The sequence below is a fragment of the Vigna radiata genome, chromosome 7 (genome assembly GCF_000741045.1).
Source record: "Vigna radiata var. radiata cultivar VC1973A chromosome 7, Vradiata_ver6, whole genome shotgun sequence".
NCBI lineage: Eukaryota > Viridiplantae > Streptophyta > Magnoliopsida > Fabales > Fabaceae > Vigna > Vigna radiata.
Genome location: NC_028357.1, coordinates 5,614,712 through 5,632,149, shown reverse-complemented (window position 1 = coordinate 5,632,149; position 17,438 = coordinate 5,614,712). Strand labels below are relative to the sequence as shown.

General features: G+C 33.3%; 2 protein-coding genes across 5 annotated transcripts; one reads left to right on the top strand and one right to left on the bottom strand.

Moving 5' to 3' along the window:
* Positions 1–385: 385 nt before the first annotated feature.
* On the bottom strand, positions 386–4,464 carry LOC106765638. Its single transcript, XM_014650327.2, has 7 exons — positions 3,918–4,464; positions 2,365–2,422; positions 2,143–2,223; positions 1,998–2,033; positions 1,670–1,909; positions 1,452–1,593; positions 386–1,359 (listed from the first exon to the last, which is right to left on the bottom strand). The coding sequence occupies exons 1-7, from the start codon at positions 4,124–4,126 to the stop codon at positions 896–898; spliced, it is 1,230 nt and encodes a 409-aa protein (XP_014505813.1). The 5' UTR covers positions 4,127–4,464; the 3' UTR covers positions 386–895.
* A 6,653-nt stretch (positions 4,465–11,117) lies between these two features.
* On the top strand, positions 11,118–13,966 carry LOC106767739 (cyclin-dependent kinase inhibitor 7). Of its 4 annotated transcripts, none has more exons than XM_014652684.2 (5): positions 11,118–11,489; positions 11,677–11,729; positions 11,841–12,005; positions 12,163–12,214; positions 12,874–13,966. In XM_014652684.2, the coding sequence occupies exons 1-5, from the start codon at positions 11,229–11,231 to the stop codon at positions 12,958–12,960; spliced, it is 618 nt and encodes a 205-aa protein (XP_014508170.1). In that variant the 5' UTR covers positions 11,118–11,228; the 3' UTR covers positions 12,961–13,966. The 4 variants fall into 4 exon arrangements, 2 of the variants coding, with proteins under 2 accessions (XP_014508170.1, XP_014508171.1); XR_002668429.1 differs by having other exon boundaries at positions 11,124–11,489; positions 12,163–12,654; positions 12,874–13,964; XR_002668428.1 differs by having other exon boundaries at positions 11,124–11,489; positions 12,163–12,755; positions 12,874–12,950.
* Positions 13,967–17,438: the final 3,472 nt, after the last annotated feature.

Sequence of the window (17,438 nt, the reverse complement as noted above, 5' to 3'; positions counted from 1 at the left end):
ACTCATTGAGAATAGTCCTTCTGACAAGTGTTGGTAATTGTAGGTAGATTCTGCTTGGTGGGATCTTTTTTAAGTAGACTTTGTTTTGGTGTTGCTGACTTCAAACAAATTTTACTCTTATGCTGCTGTCTTTGGGTAGACTTTGCTTTGAGACTGTCGACTTCGGGCAAGTGTCACTTTAGTGTTGCTGACTTCGAGCAAGCTTTGCTTTTGATGTTACCGACTTTGGGCAAGTTTTCGCTTTTGATGTTACTGACTTTGGACAAGTTTTCTTTTGACGTTGCCGATTTCAGGAATAGTTTTCGAGCAAACTTATGAGTTGTTTGACAAATTCCTTGATGGTTAAAAAAAAAAAAACAGAACATATTCCTCTAGTACCAGCTAATTCAGTAAAATATTCAGTCCAGAAGATGAAATTATTCTGCTAGCAAAACAAGTATAATAACATTTTTGCACATTGCTAGACATGTCTAATTTACAAGTTTCTTCCACGCTCTAGCAAGAGACTTTTTATTCCCTTAAAAATATATTATGCACATCTACTTACATGCTCTAACTATATATACGTGAGTACAATTTTATCTCATTAAATGCAAATACAATTACCTAATGAGTAGTAGTTACCATAGCCAAGCATCAACCAGTTTTGGACCATCAGAAGCTCTCCTTTCTGATACAACAGGCATGTGTTCATTTCTAAGCCCACCATTTTCTCGTACGAGCCAAGGAATTAAATGTAGAATCATTTCAACCACAACAGTTCCACAGCCAGACACAACAATAGCCAAGCATTGCATCAAAATCTATCATATCTTCCTGTATTGTCAAGGGAAATTGCTGATGTTTCAAACATGTTTATCACAAAGTATTTCCCAGGTCAGATATTAGAACAATTTCATAATCTGGACCGACCAATGCGCTTGGTGCCTCTGAAAAGTGAATGCCTAGGAGCTGAAGAAAATTTCACATCCCAGCCCTCAACATTCTTAGGAACACAGACATCGAAAAGAAATTGGCCAAGGACACTGTGAGCACTGATGCTTGGGAAACTAGGCAGACAAACAGGCTTTTCTTTCTGTTCATCATATGGAGTCCCAAATTCTCTATCACTGTAATGCCCTGCTGAACTAGGCAAAAAAAAGTGGTCAGTTGGTCCAACTGCAACTCTTCTAAGGCTTTTATTTGAATTGATCGCCACCTTCTGCAGGTCACAGATTAACTCTGATATCTCATCCTGTGTACCATCCATACCAGTTCTTTCTCTTTCTAGCATCACTTTCTGTGAATATATTGTAACAGCCTTCTCTAATAAATTATTCACAGCTATTCTATATTGAATTGGATGGTGTTTGTAATGACCTGAAACAAATTAATAATAATAATAATGAAATGTTTAGGTTAAACTGGTTCAAGTTAGTCACAATGTAGTTGAAAATCAGTCTCAGACGAACCAAGGTGAGAGGAGCTGCTGAAATTTACAAGGTTGACATCACCATTGAGGTTGCGTAGTCGTTGGGTAAAATCACAGATATTTTGGTATCGCAAAAGGTCATCATTCTCAGAACATAAAAGGAGAAATGGAGCTCCAAAATTCTAAAGAAAAAAAAAATGAAATCAGGTTTCAAATAAGAAAACTAAAAGGATTCCAGGTGGTCAATATAGAACTTACAACAGAAGAATATAAAGCCTGCCAATGCTCAGCCGCTTGGGATTCAAATCTAGTTAGGTATAATGCATCCAATCCGGAGGTAACAGATTTTGCTACCCAAGAAACAAGTTTTGATGGTCCAGGCACCTTTGCAATGGAGGGGTGTAATGCAAAGCGGAAGCCAAAATCACTTGTAACATCTATTGGACCAGAATCATAAATTTGTCCAGAGAGGCAGTTCCTAAGTAGTTGGTAGTTAGGCTACAACAAATAAATCAATAAATCAACAATCAATAATTTCAGGATCACAATTTCACAAAGCACAAAACCATCTACAAAAGTGCATTACCAAGTTGAGCGCAGTTTCACATCTTCCATCAATGAGCTGCATTTATACAGAAAGCTATTACAATGCACATCTCCACTTAAAACGGATACAACTTTAAATTATAATATTCTCCATGTCAAACATAAGATTGGATGACTAAAATTACCTGAAACACTTTATACAGACAGGCTTTGGATCCAGCGGAAAAAGAAGCAAATACAACAGGACATGACCTAGTTCGAAGCTCCTGCATAGTACAAATCAATTATTACACTGAGCATCTACACTACAACACAATGCAAAGGTAGCATGGCATTAAAGAGATTTTGAAATTTCCATAAGAGCATTAATATAAATCTTAGCATGCTATCCAAATTCTAAAACTAACCTTAATTAGTTCATCAAGAACACAAAATGCCAATGGCATGGCACTTTCATCATGGAAACTGCATGAGAGGAAATATAAGATATAAAAATTCCGTCAGTACCACCAACCAATAAATTAAAGAGTATAAATCAAATAAGGTGGTCGTCTGTGACCAACAAAATGCATATACAAAATAGTAGGCTTCAGCAGATACTTAGGTGGTTACAACTTGAGCATGGAACTTAAGTTTTTGACAGAAGGATTTAAACCCTGTTTCAATAAACTTTTCCATAAGTACTTAACTTAGAAGAAGAAAATAAATAGGTAAAATGAATTGCGCTTCTGCTATTAGGTAAAATCAATTTATGCACTTCGGGTTTTGTAAAGTTAATTTAGGGAACTTCAACAGAAGTGAAGTGCACAAGACAATTTTAGCTTATGGGAGAAGGACAATCATTTTAACTTCTTATTCTTTTCTCTTATATGCTTATAGAAAAGTTCATCCAAACAGGGTCTTAGGGTAATACAACACCAAGCACATACAAATCCATTTAATATATTGTCACTGGATTTTGAAATCGTGTTAATCTAGCAGGAAGTAGAACTTCCCTTGTCCTTTTCCAATGCTTAAAAACTATCAGAATTTAGAACTTTGTCACAGAACACTTCGACAGAATTAAAGGTTCCCAACACATGTAAGATGTAGAGAACATATATGCCCATTCCCAATGCATCAAGAAGGAAGCGCAAACCTTCCTAATGACATGCAGGTAAGTCCTCAGGTGCCTGACTTGATCCAACATTAAATTATGGTATGAATTAAGTGAGTAAACAGTAACTAAACCACTCCAACCCACCCATATTCTTAAATTCACAAGTCTGTGTAAGCTAGCCAGTAGCCATATATTTCCTCCCACCAGTATAAAGAGTAATTTTTTTATTCCATCTTCCTAACACATGGTCCCCTCTGGGATCTGATTAAAGTTGACAAAGCATGCCATATAGTTTCCAACAACCATATGTAAACTCCATTAATATTTTCATTCTTACTTCTTCACCAGTTGGAGACAAATAACTAATGGAAGGTGCAAACCTAATACTAAGGCGCCAGCCAACGTGCAATCGAATGTGACATTAAACAGCATTCTGCTACTTTCACGGGTAAAGCATTTTCCAAGCCAAACTTCTTCAATTATAATCCCATAGGGTTAGGCAAACGTGACATGCAACATACAAAACAGTCCTCTCTCGCGCATGCCTGTGCCTGTTTGCCTCTTAGCGAAAAATGAGCCCAAAAAAAAGAACTATTCTGTCCCAAATGTAATAAAGTGGCACCAGGATTAAGAAATATGGTTAGAAAGCTCTGATTTTTACAGCAATTCATCCTCGTCTAAAACCTAGCCCTCCAATTTTATTAAATTGCTGATCCATTAATTTCATCTGGTTGATCAAAGCAGTTAACAAGCAACAAACAAAATGGAGAGAAAATATAATGGTCTAGAAGCTACAAATGAATGAAATAACGACGTTGAAAAACAATAAAGAAAAGAAATTGCAAAAACAGAAAAACTTACGCTGAGAGATAATTGGCAGCACAAACGAGGGAATTCCACCCGAAAGAGGAACACAGATCAACGAATTCTCGTAAAAGGGTCTGTGGAACAGAAACCCAAGAGAAGATTACCACGATTCCTCTGAAACCAGTTTCCTCTTTTCTTCCCCAGTAGATGTTACCGCCTCTGACGGCGAAACCACCACCACCACCACCCTCAGCTCCACGCATAGCTCGGAGACGACCCAGTAAGCGGACCGAGTAAATTTGAGTTCCGAAATTCGAAAGTTGACAGCTTTGAAGGCGGCAACAGTGAAGGGTGGTGGTTTTTGTTGAGTGCTGGTTCGATTAGTTACGGGTGGGTGATGGTGTACGATGGCGGATATGGTGGTAGTGGTTTGTTGTGGGTAAAATTGGAAGCACGAATTCACGGTCATGAATGGATCAATTCGGTCTTGGTTGTTTTATTCACTAAGAAATGCCAAATCTATGAGAGGCCCACATCAGGATGAATAGAGATTTGCTTTCCGCGTCACCATTTTAACAAACACCCATGGCGTTCTTACGTCGTCGCGTTTTACCTTTCTGGCGTGTCAAGTTCAAATTACCCTCTTATGCTAATTTTCTTGTACTTTATAATAAACATTTAAAAACAACACAAATGCTGCTTGTTTCTCTAAACAAATAAAGATTGTACAGGGATAGAAATATTTCTTCAAGAATATGTGTATATTTTTATCTTTGTCTTTTAGACTAAAAAGAAACATAAAAGCTTTATGGAATCTTGCTTTACATTATTACAATAAATTAATAACAACTAATAATATTAAAATATTAGATTATAACAATAGAGAAAAATTATAAAAATATTAACTTTTTTTTTATTTGATGTAATTCATGTTACGAATTATTTAAGTAAATGGGAGAAATTTGTTTTATCAATTATATTTTTATATTTTTTTTATATACCTAATTCCAATTTAATGTACATTTTTTATCTTTCTTGGATCGAAGGATTTTTAAATAGTTTTATTTGAAATTCAATTATATTTTAGATGTTTATATTATGTGAACTAATAAATTGTGTTATTTTTGTTAGTTCATTTTTGTTAATATTAGTGTTCCTTACAAGCATATTTTTTCATACTTCATTTATCTTAATTAAACTGTTAGAATTTAATCAAGAGGTCCCAAAATTAGTAAAGAGGTATGAAACATTGGATTATAATGTCCTTAAAAATTTCTATGTACTCGTAGAAGAGCCCATGGTGATCAAGTTTCTCCTACTTAATCAATGTTTGATATATCCCTCTAAAGTTAAACAAGTTAACTTTACATGAAATACTTCATTTATATTAAGAAAGCAAAAAGATTATCTACATTAACTATCCAATCTAAACAAATGCCAAGGTCTTTTTCTCCATGAAAAGAAGACAATTTGAGCTTGGGAAGAGGCATCATTGGATTTTCATAAGGATGGTCCTCATGGTGCTTTCTTGGACATTCTAAGCGTATGAAATAAAAGCTTGTGCTCTTCTTGTTGGCCCTTCAACTTGAACGCCTTATCCATCTTGTTTGTGAGGGTATCAATTTACTTTTGGATTTGCTTAAAGGCTTTCTTCATGTCCAATTTACTAGATGTGCTTCCATTAGTGCTATCTACCTTGGAGGAAGAGTACCTTGAACCTGTAGACATATTTACTACACAAAACAACATCAAAACTCAAACAAAAAGGTTAGACCAATAACTAAAACATATAAAAAAAACAACACTCTCCTTAGTGTTTGCTCTCAGTTTTTAGCAAAAGAAAGGGAAGGATAACTCCAAATCACTTGCAAACTTCACTCAAGATAAAATTGTTTCTTAAAGTCAGATTTTAGAGTACTTAATCGGTGAAAAAGACAAGCGAAAGGATGTACAATCAACCTTAAACACTTACAAGGACACAATACAAGAGACATACACTTCAAGATGCCAAAAACTCAAGTGAAAACTACTAGATAATGATGTAAAAGGAGCCTAGTAAAGCAAGAAAAATTGGCACAAAAAATGGAAGCAAACTAAAGTACTAAAAGAGAAAAAACAATAAGGAAAATAAAGGAATCAAAACAAAGGCACATATGAAAATACTGCAACAAAAGAATACACAAAAAAAAAGAGGCAATCACACCAAAAACTCTATAAAGAGAAAGATCTAAAACTGAGTAAAAATAATTTGGCATGCTTCAAACCTATATGTTCTGTAAAATGATGATAATAGACACTCAAATTATGATGTAAAACACACAAAAATAGTGGAGAAGATACTTAGCTAGACCAAGCAACTCAATGAAAACATATTTGGTTTTTGGATCATGTAATTTTGCATCTAGCTAGTCTCGGCCAAGCATGGATAATTTGATTATGTGCGTTTGGTCAAAGCTGAAATTTGGTTTGTTTAATGCCTCTACTAGTACAGAACATACAAGCAAAACATACACACTTAAATCCTAAGGTGATGCATCTTAATTCAGCATACAAAAGCAATTATGCAAATGACTCTAGTAAGTACAATTCAGGAAAAAAATTCTCGAAAAGTCCTAAAGAGGAATCACATATGACTCAAATCAAAGGATAAATATAGAATAAAGACACAATAAAGATCATCCCAGATAAGAAATAATAGTTGGAAAAGTAAACATATGAGAATTTAGAAGCTTACTTGTTGAAGACTTCCAAGACATGCTTGTTGCTTATGTTGGAAGATTCTGATTGTAGCATATGTATAGTAGCTTTTGGACCACTTCTAGGCACTTAATTGGAGTCTTTAGATCACTCTTGAGGTGTTCTTGATGAAGTATAACATCTAGAGAAAATAAACCAGCCAGTAAACACACAAACAAAAAAAAATTAATATCAAACAGAAAAAGAACATGGACAGTGAGAGTGAAGAGGGCTCTAAAGAGTTAAGGAGAAGGTTCAAGTGACGTAAGTGCGAGGGTTCGAGAGAGGTAAGTGCGATGGTTCAAGAGAAGATAGTGAGAGTGAATATGGTTCGAGGTTGGCTTCCAATTAATCAGAACTAACTCCATTTTTTTAAAAACAAAGTTAATTTCCTAATCGGTATGTAACATCAGTAGCTAACACTTTTTTCTAGTTACATACAGATTCTAGCAATTACATACAGATCCTATCCTTAGGTAATTTTCCCGTCACCACGTGCCAACTTTACATATGGATTTTCGGTGGGTAAAAATTCGTATATAATATTCGTATGTAATGCCTTTTTCAAAATCTGTATGTAATACCTGCATTACATAAGGATTAGAATCCATATGTAAAGATTTGTATGTAACTGTAATATTTCTTGTAGTGTTATTTATATGCTAGTTATTTATGTTTTATTAATAAAATGCAACACATGATTAATATGTTGACAACCTAGTGATTTAATGAGTTTGTGTGATATTATTAATACGATGTGTTGGCTTGTTAATGGAAGGATGGTTTGGGATCGAATGAGTGCGGGTTTAATTCTATGGAGAAAGTGAATTAAGGGAAACCTCTGTTTTATTTGTATTTTTGCTTAGGGGCAAAATGGTCTTTTACATATTCAATTGGTGAAGAAATTAAATAAGGGTGTGTAGGAAGTAAAAATGTGTATATCAAATTAAATAAAATAAAAGGATAGATAGGAGACATGAGATAGAAGGAGAATAGAGATTTAGATAGGTCTGGTTTTTAAAATATATTATTATAACTGAGGAGATATTAGAGATAGAGTTGTGTTGTTTTATAAATATTAAGATATAGAGAGAGTTGTGGTATTTGGTGTTTTAGAAACCCTAGAAACTCTAAATCAAAGAGAGAAGAAAAAGAGAGAGACGTTTGAGAGGAAAGAGAAATAATAACAGAAACCCTTAGGGCAAAGTGAAGATTGGTGGTGCTTTAGGATTGTAGATAGAGCCTTAGTATTGGCCAACGTATGGGGAAGCTTACCTTTTGGTTTTCTTGTTGATTGTATGTTATATGTGTTCTTGATTATCTTGATTGATAATCTTTGTTGATACATGTTTATATGCTTATATATAATTATTTGTTGTTATTGTTGGGAAAGGGTTTGTGTTTGCATGGGCATAGGGTTTATGTAATATTTGTGTTGGGTTTTCCCTATGAATGCATATGGTTTGTTGGATTATCTCAACAGAGGGGTTTGATGCTAAGGGAGAACAAAATTATGACAGTTGAGGGTTTTCCATGAAAATATGTGTAAGGGTGTGGTAATAATCATATGTAGTATAAGTAGGGTTTTATTGGGTATAACATGTCAATGATTAGGTTTAGGTGATTCAAGTGATGTATTATATGTATTTGAGTATGTTTACATGGGTATGTGATGCTTGAATGCATGTATGATGTTGTTGAGTATGTTTCCACATGATTTAGGGTTGATATATGTATGTTTGAATACTTGAATTCTGTCTAGAATGTGTTTCGCGACGACAATAATCAATTATCATTAGTGATAATCGATTATTTACGCGTTGATGTTGAATCTGGTTGGAATAATCGATTATATGAGATGATAACCAATTATCCCTTCCTGCATGATGTTTCTGGGTAATTTTCACTGAGATAATTGATTATCAAAAGTGATAATTGATCATCAAAAGTGATAATCGATCATCACAATGTATTTATGTAAAAAAATGGTGAATTTGTTGAAGAATGGACGTGGAACAAGCTTGAGAAGCTGTGTTTATGTTTATATTCAATTTTGACTTGTGATTGAGATTGAAGCACGAGTGAATGTTGGGTACATGAGTGTGTGATTGATGAGCATGGGAGTGGAGGATAAGTCTACTTGTTGTACCTAATAAATCTTGGTTCTATTTGTGGATATCTGCTTCCTTTACCTTATGTGCATTGGAAGAGTTGTTCGGGTATTGAACATTCCTTATGTGGGGGTGAAGGTGTGGTCTTTGTTCTTGCATGGTAGGATTACATGTTCCTTAGCTGGATTGTAAGACTACTTGAGCAGATCTATAAGGAAGACTGTAGATGATTTATAGAGGAGGTTACAAATGTCATGTGTAAGGAATCTACAAGTAAACTGTATAAGCGGCTATAATCAATGAGATATTATATATAAGTGAAAGAAATATTATAATAATGAATGTTTTCATTACACTTTTCCCCTTCTCAAATTTTTAAGATTTTCATAACATAAATTTTTATTAAATACAAGGAAAATAAATATTTGTGAATGAGAAGAGATAATATAAAACAATTAGAATATTATAACAATAATTTTTATTGGTTTATATTTTTATTTTATTCATATAATATATTTTTAAATATAAGGAGACACAAAAGTTTACCTATATTTTTCTTATAGCATACACAGATATTTAACTTTGAACAAGGGATTACTATGAAATTAACAGCTCAACATTTTCCTTCAATAATAAAGAAAACGAAGTTTTTTTCTTTTCTCTTATTTTTAATTTGAAAGAATTTTTAGAAGGAGACACCCTTGATTAATTGTAATTGATTATCATGACAATAATTAAAGCTTAAAGATTCCAAACGTTAATGGTAGATTAAGTCTCCATGAAAACTATTTTGAAACGGAATCATAATTTGCTTTTAAGATGCAACAGTTGAAATTCAATAAAACTTTACCCTAAAGTTTATTTATGACTATATATTCACCACGATATTTACCTTTTCATGCCATGTATGGTATATTTCTCATCTCAACATGCAATGATATAGAAAAACAATTTATTAAGAAATGTTTCCTATGATGAAATTTCAAATATATATTATAGATTTTTTGTATAATATTTGAAAACAAGTACAAAAATTCACGAAAGTACCGTAACAAGAGACTTGTTAGTTATCAAATACTTTCAGTTTTAAAGGCTGCACGAATATCGTTTATATTTTACATTTTAAGTTGTGATATAAAAATATTTGTATGTATTGGTAATTTTTTAAATATAGATTACTGTAATTCAAGATAGGAATATAAATAAAAATGAATAAGACAAAAGAAAAAAAAAACAAGTCCTTAAGAAAATGTAGTATGTAAATAAAAATGAAATGGATAAAATTTAAAATAACCTATTCAATTTCAAGAATAATTTATATATTCAAATAAATTGAGAGAATACTAATGATAAGTAATTTAGAGAACGGAAAATATATTTTAAAAATCTTACGTCTAATTAACTTGAAATGATTGAAATTTTTTACATGTTTAAACTTAAGATATTCCTTAAAAAGGTTTTGTTATTGAATCTCATATATTTTATTAAAAATCTACAATCATTGTACTCTTTTTTTTACACAGTGATAAATTTTTCTAAGAATAATGTTTCTAAAGATACATAATAAAAAAAAACAGTTATGCTGCAAGTAAAAAATTAATTTATGTATAAAGTTAAATTAAATTTAAAAAATTACATTACTAAAAGGTAACCATTTTAGAGAAGAATTAGTTCCTTTGAAAAACTAAATAACTTTACCTTCTAAGAAATTAACTTTAGTTGAAGTAAAGGTTAATTTCATTTATTTATTTATTAGATATTTATAAAATCTATAATTGAAATATACCTTAAAAAAATATTTTTCTCTATGTAAATGAGTGAAAAGAGTTTTATCTACTTTAAATAAAAAGGATAGGAAACAAAAATTTTACTCTGTAAAAGGTCTACTGTATGCAGAGAAGGAAGCGTTTCACGTGGGATGTTGCAAATAAGCATAGGAACAGGTTCACATTTTGATATTTGGCTAACTAAAGTCCTATAATTATTGAAATTTTCACATATAATTAAAGAAAATACCAATTTATAATATATAAATATATATAAAATTTTCTTTACTATGAAATTAAATTAAATTTAAAATCCATTTTTGATGATTGATTTAGTTAGTAGAGATGGATAGATTTTAGAAATGATTATTTATATTTTTTTAATTTGAAAAAATTCCTTTTGAAGGAATTTAACGAGTATATTCCTATAAAAATCCAAAATTGAACCTATGTTTTATCTATCTTCATTTAATATTTAAAGGTAAAGTTAATTTAGTTTTTGGGCGTAACCGAACAGCCTAACGATGTCGTTTAGCGGGAAGGACGAAGAGAGGGAGACAAGAGGGGCCACCTGTTGATGAATAAATTAAATCTGAACCGTTCATGGATGGAATCACTACGGTCAGTAAATATTCCTCTGTGATCACCCTCTTTTTAAGCTCCTTCCACCTCCATCTATACGACTAGCCCATCTGAAAATAGAAACAACCTCACACAGAGAGAGAGGATCAATAAAAGAACAAGAACAAAAAATGAGTGAGTGTAAACGATGCACTGTCACAATTGTGCCTATGGAGGAAGCATCTTCAAGTGAACCCACCATTTCCAAGAAACGCAAGACCTCCCAGTTACGCTCTTCCGACACGCACCACTGGTTTTTCGACACTACCGTGTCGCCGGAAGCTTCCGTCAATTCCGCCGGCACCGTGGTTTCTGGTGAACCTTGCTCTGATCGCTCGTGCTGTAGCTCTAGCCACGTTAAGGAGCTCCACACTGCGCCGTTAGATCTGCAGGTTTTGGGCCTTCAAATTCTGACCTATTATGAATTGTGCACTTTCATAGTTTTCCGATTTGCGTCCAAATATTTTTGGATGCAAAACAGTCCTTGTAGTTTTTTCTTTCTTACTCTAATTACTGTCTTTAATTAATCTATTTAATTTTTTTTTATATGTATTTATTGATATTCGCTGGTTAATGCAGACCAAGGGTTTCAAAACGGTACATTCAACCAAGCACAATTTCAAATCGTCCAGGTTTTAGTTCATTCTACCTTCTTTTTCATATATTCGCGAACAATTTTCTAACCAAACGTTGCCACTAAAACAATGCATCATTTATTTATTCGTTATTGGTTGTCTGTTCAGCTTGTTGAGTGAGTTTTCTGGAGACTCGGAAGAATCGACGATGTTTCCGGCGAAGTCTTCGGCGGAGGTGACCGAGAAACGAAAAGTCAAGGAACCGGCGAAGGCGGAGATCGAAGAGTTTTTCGCAATGGCTGAAAAGTACGAGCAGAAGCGATTCGTAGAGAAGTAAGTAGTGGTATACTAAATCTGTTGATGGCTACAAGCTAACTTTTCCCTTTTCTTTTTTTCTCGGGCGACACAGGATACGGAATGTGGACGTGCTTACAGTGTAGCGGAGCCATAAACGAACCCTAACTAACTAATAACTTTTCCTTGTATGCAGGTACAACTTTGATATTGTTAGAGATATGCCGTTGGAGGGTCGCTACCAGTGGGTTCGTTTACATTGAATGCTTTGAATGAGAGAGAGAGAGAGAGAGTTATTTTAATTTTAGAGAGAGATTCATCGAGGTAGACGGTTAAGGGGAGAAGAGAGAGTGAGTTTATCGTGCTGGCTATTAGACACTGGTGACTGGGGAGGTAGCTAACCTAACACGAGGTAAAACGAAAACGAGCGTGCGACTTCTGGTTGCTCCGGAGAGACGGCGATAGTGCTGGTAGTGGTGTGTTAGTTTTTGTATAGCTAACTGCTTTCTCTTTTTTTTCTAACAAGAAGCTGGCTATTCTGCTACTCCGCATTCAGATAGAAGTAGTACAAGTGTAGAACCTTCCTTCCTGGTGAGGCGATGAAGAAAAGAAAAATCAATTTGGTTCTGTGGGAAATATACAATTAGAAAACAAAAATTCCCGCATTGAATGGGTGATCTAGAATTTGGTATTGTAATTGAGACTGTCTCTTTCAGTGTTTCCAGTACAATAAGGAACTCATCTAATTCTTACGGCTGTTTTTATTATTCATTATTAGAAGAATTAATGGTAATTTTCTGTGAAAAAGTATTCTTTTCTTCGACCTTCCCCTTAGCCTGCATGTTTCCTTTTCAGCTTTCCGTAGCTTCAATTACCTTTTTTTATATTTTCCATTTTTTTCTTTTAGGTCATTTGGAATATCCTCTCCATCCCGAGCTATGATGATTCCCCTATTTTTTGTGGGGACCACGTGTGCCTGGTTGCTAAGAAATGACTGCACAGACTAATTAAAGTCTTCTACATCTCATATGCGGCTTTATGATTGAATTTGAAGGTATATGCTTTGCATTATCAAAATACACAAAATTAACAACCACTTACAATGACCACCGAACTTACAACCTACCCTTTTAATAAACAAAAGGGAGTAATGACTCTACAAATCCATACACCTACCCTACATGTCTAAATTTATGGATTTGCTCGGTTAATAATGGAAACCATGTTCTCCTTTCGCATATTTTCTGTTAGAATGAATAGATACCCATGTAATTGAATCTGGTCCATTTTGTGAATGCTAGTGTCTTTTTGGTGATGATCTTCAATTATTGAAGTTGCTAAATATATATGTTGATGATTTAAAAGAGATAAAAAGCAGTGAGGAGGTTTAATTGAAAGTGAAGGGGTATCGGTTGACATGAAAATGGCATATATTGATTACACAAGGTATTTCCTAAGTAAGGTTTGAGGAAATAGATAGGCAAAAAGTAAAGTAGCTTTTAATCTTAATTTTGTATGTTGCTTAACGGTAGTTGAGTAAAGGATATATGGAGGTGACATAATATTCGTTAGGACAGAGTGAATTGTAGAAACGAAAAGAAAGTGGGTCCATAGGTGCCGTGTAGAATGTCATGATTACACACGTGTCAAAAACGGCAGCAGGTGCACCCTTATCCATGTCATCATGGATCCAAATGTGCACTTTCCAGCCTTTCCTTTTTCTATATGATGAACCAAATATCGATATAAGATAAATGATGCAAGTAGAAGACTTGCACGTGGTGTGCTGCATTAATATCGCCAGGTTTAATTTGCTTCGGATCTGCTGCCATTTTCAAACAGAGTGCACACCACGCAAAAACAGATATGCAGAATTTTTAACTTGCCATGTTAAATTTCGCAAAATCAGTCAAATTTATTATTATTTCTCAGCTCAGCTCAGGTACTGTATATTTAATCTACTACCTTACATGTTTAATATTTTTTTCTAGTATGTTATATCCAGTATTATCAAAGATTGTTAGAGAACTGTTACTTAAATGTAATTAAGTGTAAAAATAAAGTACTAGTAATTATGTAAATAACAAAATTACTTATTTTCACATGTTTGAATTGGCTTTAGTGAAAATACTAATTTATTTACGCTTTTATTCTTATTATACACATACATTGGTATTATTTTACCAATGTTATTTACGGGATGCTTTTTATGCGATTTAATTTTTATGTACATTTAAATAAAAGGTATATAATGTATAATTGTTTCTCTATCTATCTATATATAAACTTGATGCTTTAAATAAAATTATATCCTCAACGAGAACAGCAAAATGTAATTATTTATTCAGAAGTAAAATTATATACAAAAAAGCAAAAGACGAAATTACCATAAATTCCGCGAGACGTTATGGATTTCAAGATTTATTTATCTTTCTTTTATATTATTCTTTTAGGCTTAATACTATGATGTCTCTATTTTTGTAATATTTGATTTAGTTCTATTTTTTTTTTTCAATGTTGTTCTAAAGAATGTAATTTATATTCAATTTAGTCTTTTTTGTAAACGCCGTTTAAATAATTAATGATAGACAGTCCACGTGTACAATCAATGAAATACATGTCATATTAATGATAGACAGTCCACATGTACAATCAATGAAATACATGTCATTTAATAATGGCTGAGGTGGACACTTTAAGGCATAGTGAGATGAAATTTTTTATCTTTGATTCGAACCCAGATTCTATTGCGTAACGCCGTCCCAAAAAATGACCCCATTAAGATAAAGGAGTCGTCCAAGACCATTAACTTCTCTTATTCTAATTCCTTCGTCTCATTGATTCTAATCATCGATGTTGCAACCCAATTTTTGATAAGGGTGAATTCTAAAATTAGGATTTTTTACTTTACTTGAGTGAAAGCGAAAGTGAGGTTTGAGGTTAGGGTTAATCTGATTCTTGGTGGTTGATGAGCCATGTTTGCTTCCCAATCTTCTTCTTCTTGATGCAAGGGCTTCGACCTCACATGGGGATGGTTCAACGGGGGTAGGGATAATCTCCATTTTCAAATGTTTGGATCTTGTGTGGATTCCCTCTAGTGAGGTGGATTTATTGATTTTTTTTGAAAATGTATGACTCTTGTGTGGCGATGTGCAGGGAGTTTATCATCTGAGTTGGTATAGTAGGGTAGTTGTTGGTTCTTACAGGGGGATTTTAGAATAATTCAGTGCGTGGTTGGGTCAGGGTTTCGTTTTTTCTATGGAAAGGGTTCTAGGACTTGGGAGATTTGTATTTTTAGGGGACCTTTTAGCACACTTCAATTAGCATTTGCAAAATTGTAATATGTTAGATTCTGGTTTGAGGGAGCATGTCATGGAAAAAAAGATAACTCTGGTATGGAACTTCAAAATATGGTTCACAAATATGATATAAGCCAAATGTAACTTTTGTGCTTTCAATTTTGATAAATCATTCATGTTAATTTTATGGAGTAACTTAGAGAAAATTTATTATTGTAGATTTCCATAACCGTCTGGAAAAGCAATTGCGAGAGTTTGACTCAAAATTTTCATCTCTCCAACTTATATCTTGTTTTGATTATTTATCAACTGAATCTGAAAAGGATTTTCAGAACTTCTATGACTCAGAACACATGGAGATTGCGCTGTTAGCTATGAATGTTGTGTGAAACTCGCGTTTTAGGTTGGTGCTAGAGGAGGAAGACTCGTGATTTACTGCAGGTTTAATGGCATCGCGAACAGAGATGTGGTGGTTGCAGGTTCTCGCACGAGGAAGATGAGACCCTAATGAGAAATACATTTTCAAAAAAATCAATTAATCCACCTCACTGTGCCTGAAGGGAATCCACATGAGCAGTTAAATGCCATCTCATTTGGGTTTTGCACAACTGGACAATGCGCCGTTAACGATTTAAACGTCGTTTGTAAAAAGGACTAAATTGAACATAAATTATATTATTTAGGACAACATTGAATCGAAAAAAAACTAGGACCAAATCAAACTTTCTTGACTAAAATAGAGACCACCAATACTATTAAGCCTTCTTTTTAACAATATGACACTGTTATCTTATTGAAGATAATGAGAAGATTAAAGCCTTTGTGGAGAGAAAAAAAAAGAAATAAAGAGAATGTGAAGGATGCATAAGAAAAGAAAATGTGAGGCACATAGGATCTCAGCAGCGTAGATGGAATGTTGCTCACCAATGGAAGGTAGACAAATATTATTGGTCTCTGATTTTGGTGTAGCTAGTGTTTAGTGGTTTTTTAAAAAGAATTACAGAATAGTAAATAAAAAATTAATATATTTTGTCCACGTATAATTATTTACTTTACTAATTTGACTTTAATTTTAATTTCTTTTCCTACTATTTTAATTGTTTGCATCTAACTTATTTATTAAATTAACATAAAATATTAAGCGTTGACAAATTTATATAGGTACGACCATGCCTAGAAATTATACAATCTTAACAAAAAATCGTTTAATATAATTTCTCAATTTCTATTTTACTTTTGAAACGACAACAAAATTATTATAAACAAATAACAAAATAATTTAATGTTTACTATGGATATACAAAATGAAAAATCCATTTAATACATATTTTAACATTAACAATCAAGAATAAGTGAGTAATTTTAATTTTGAATAATTTTTTCCTTTAACCATAATACTAATGTAAAAATATTTTTTATATTAGTTAAAAATTTTTTTTATATCAATTCTAAAATCAAAATAAATATAAATGGTATAGAAAGTGCTATTTTTATATCGATTAAACACATAACCAATATAAAAAAGTATTTAAAACAACAAAACTCTTCTGCCCTAGTATTTCAAACAACAAACATGGAAGCCCCAAGGCCCACTCATCCATGAATCACTCAGGACCATTGTGAAACACTTTCCACAAATCAATAATGAGTAGAGGTAAACGATGAGAACAAGATCTTTCAGCATGACCATCATCATATTCTGCAACATAATGCAAACAATGTCAGCAATAATGATTCTTTCACTTTCTTGAGAAATCACATCAAATGCCTAGGAAAGAAAGAGAAACGGCACAGACTGTCCCTTCTACCATGCAATCATTATAGAAGGACCAAAACTAGAAGGCTTTTGCTTTAGCCACGAAACTTGCTTCTTCAGCTCGTTGGTCATCCTTTTCGAAGAAGAAAATGATGACAGTTGGTGTACCTTCTACGATTCAGACATGATAACTTTTGGTTTAACAACTTCTTCTTGTTTTAACTCCTTGCTTCGATTCCACGATTATGGGTGGAGAAGGCATTTTGGTGGATTTGGGTTTGCTAGGATTCTATGAGGAAGTGGAGAGTGGAGATTTGCTTTGCTTAAGAGGTGATGGAAGCTTGGGTGTTTTGGATTTGGAATTCTTCTTAGCGGCGGGCATGAGAGCATCGAAGGCAGATGATGGCTTGAATGTGG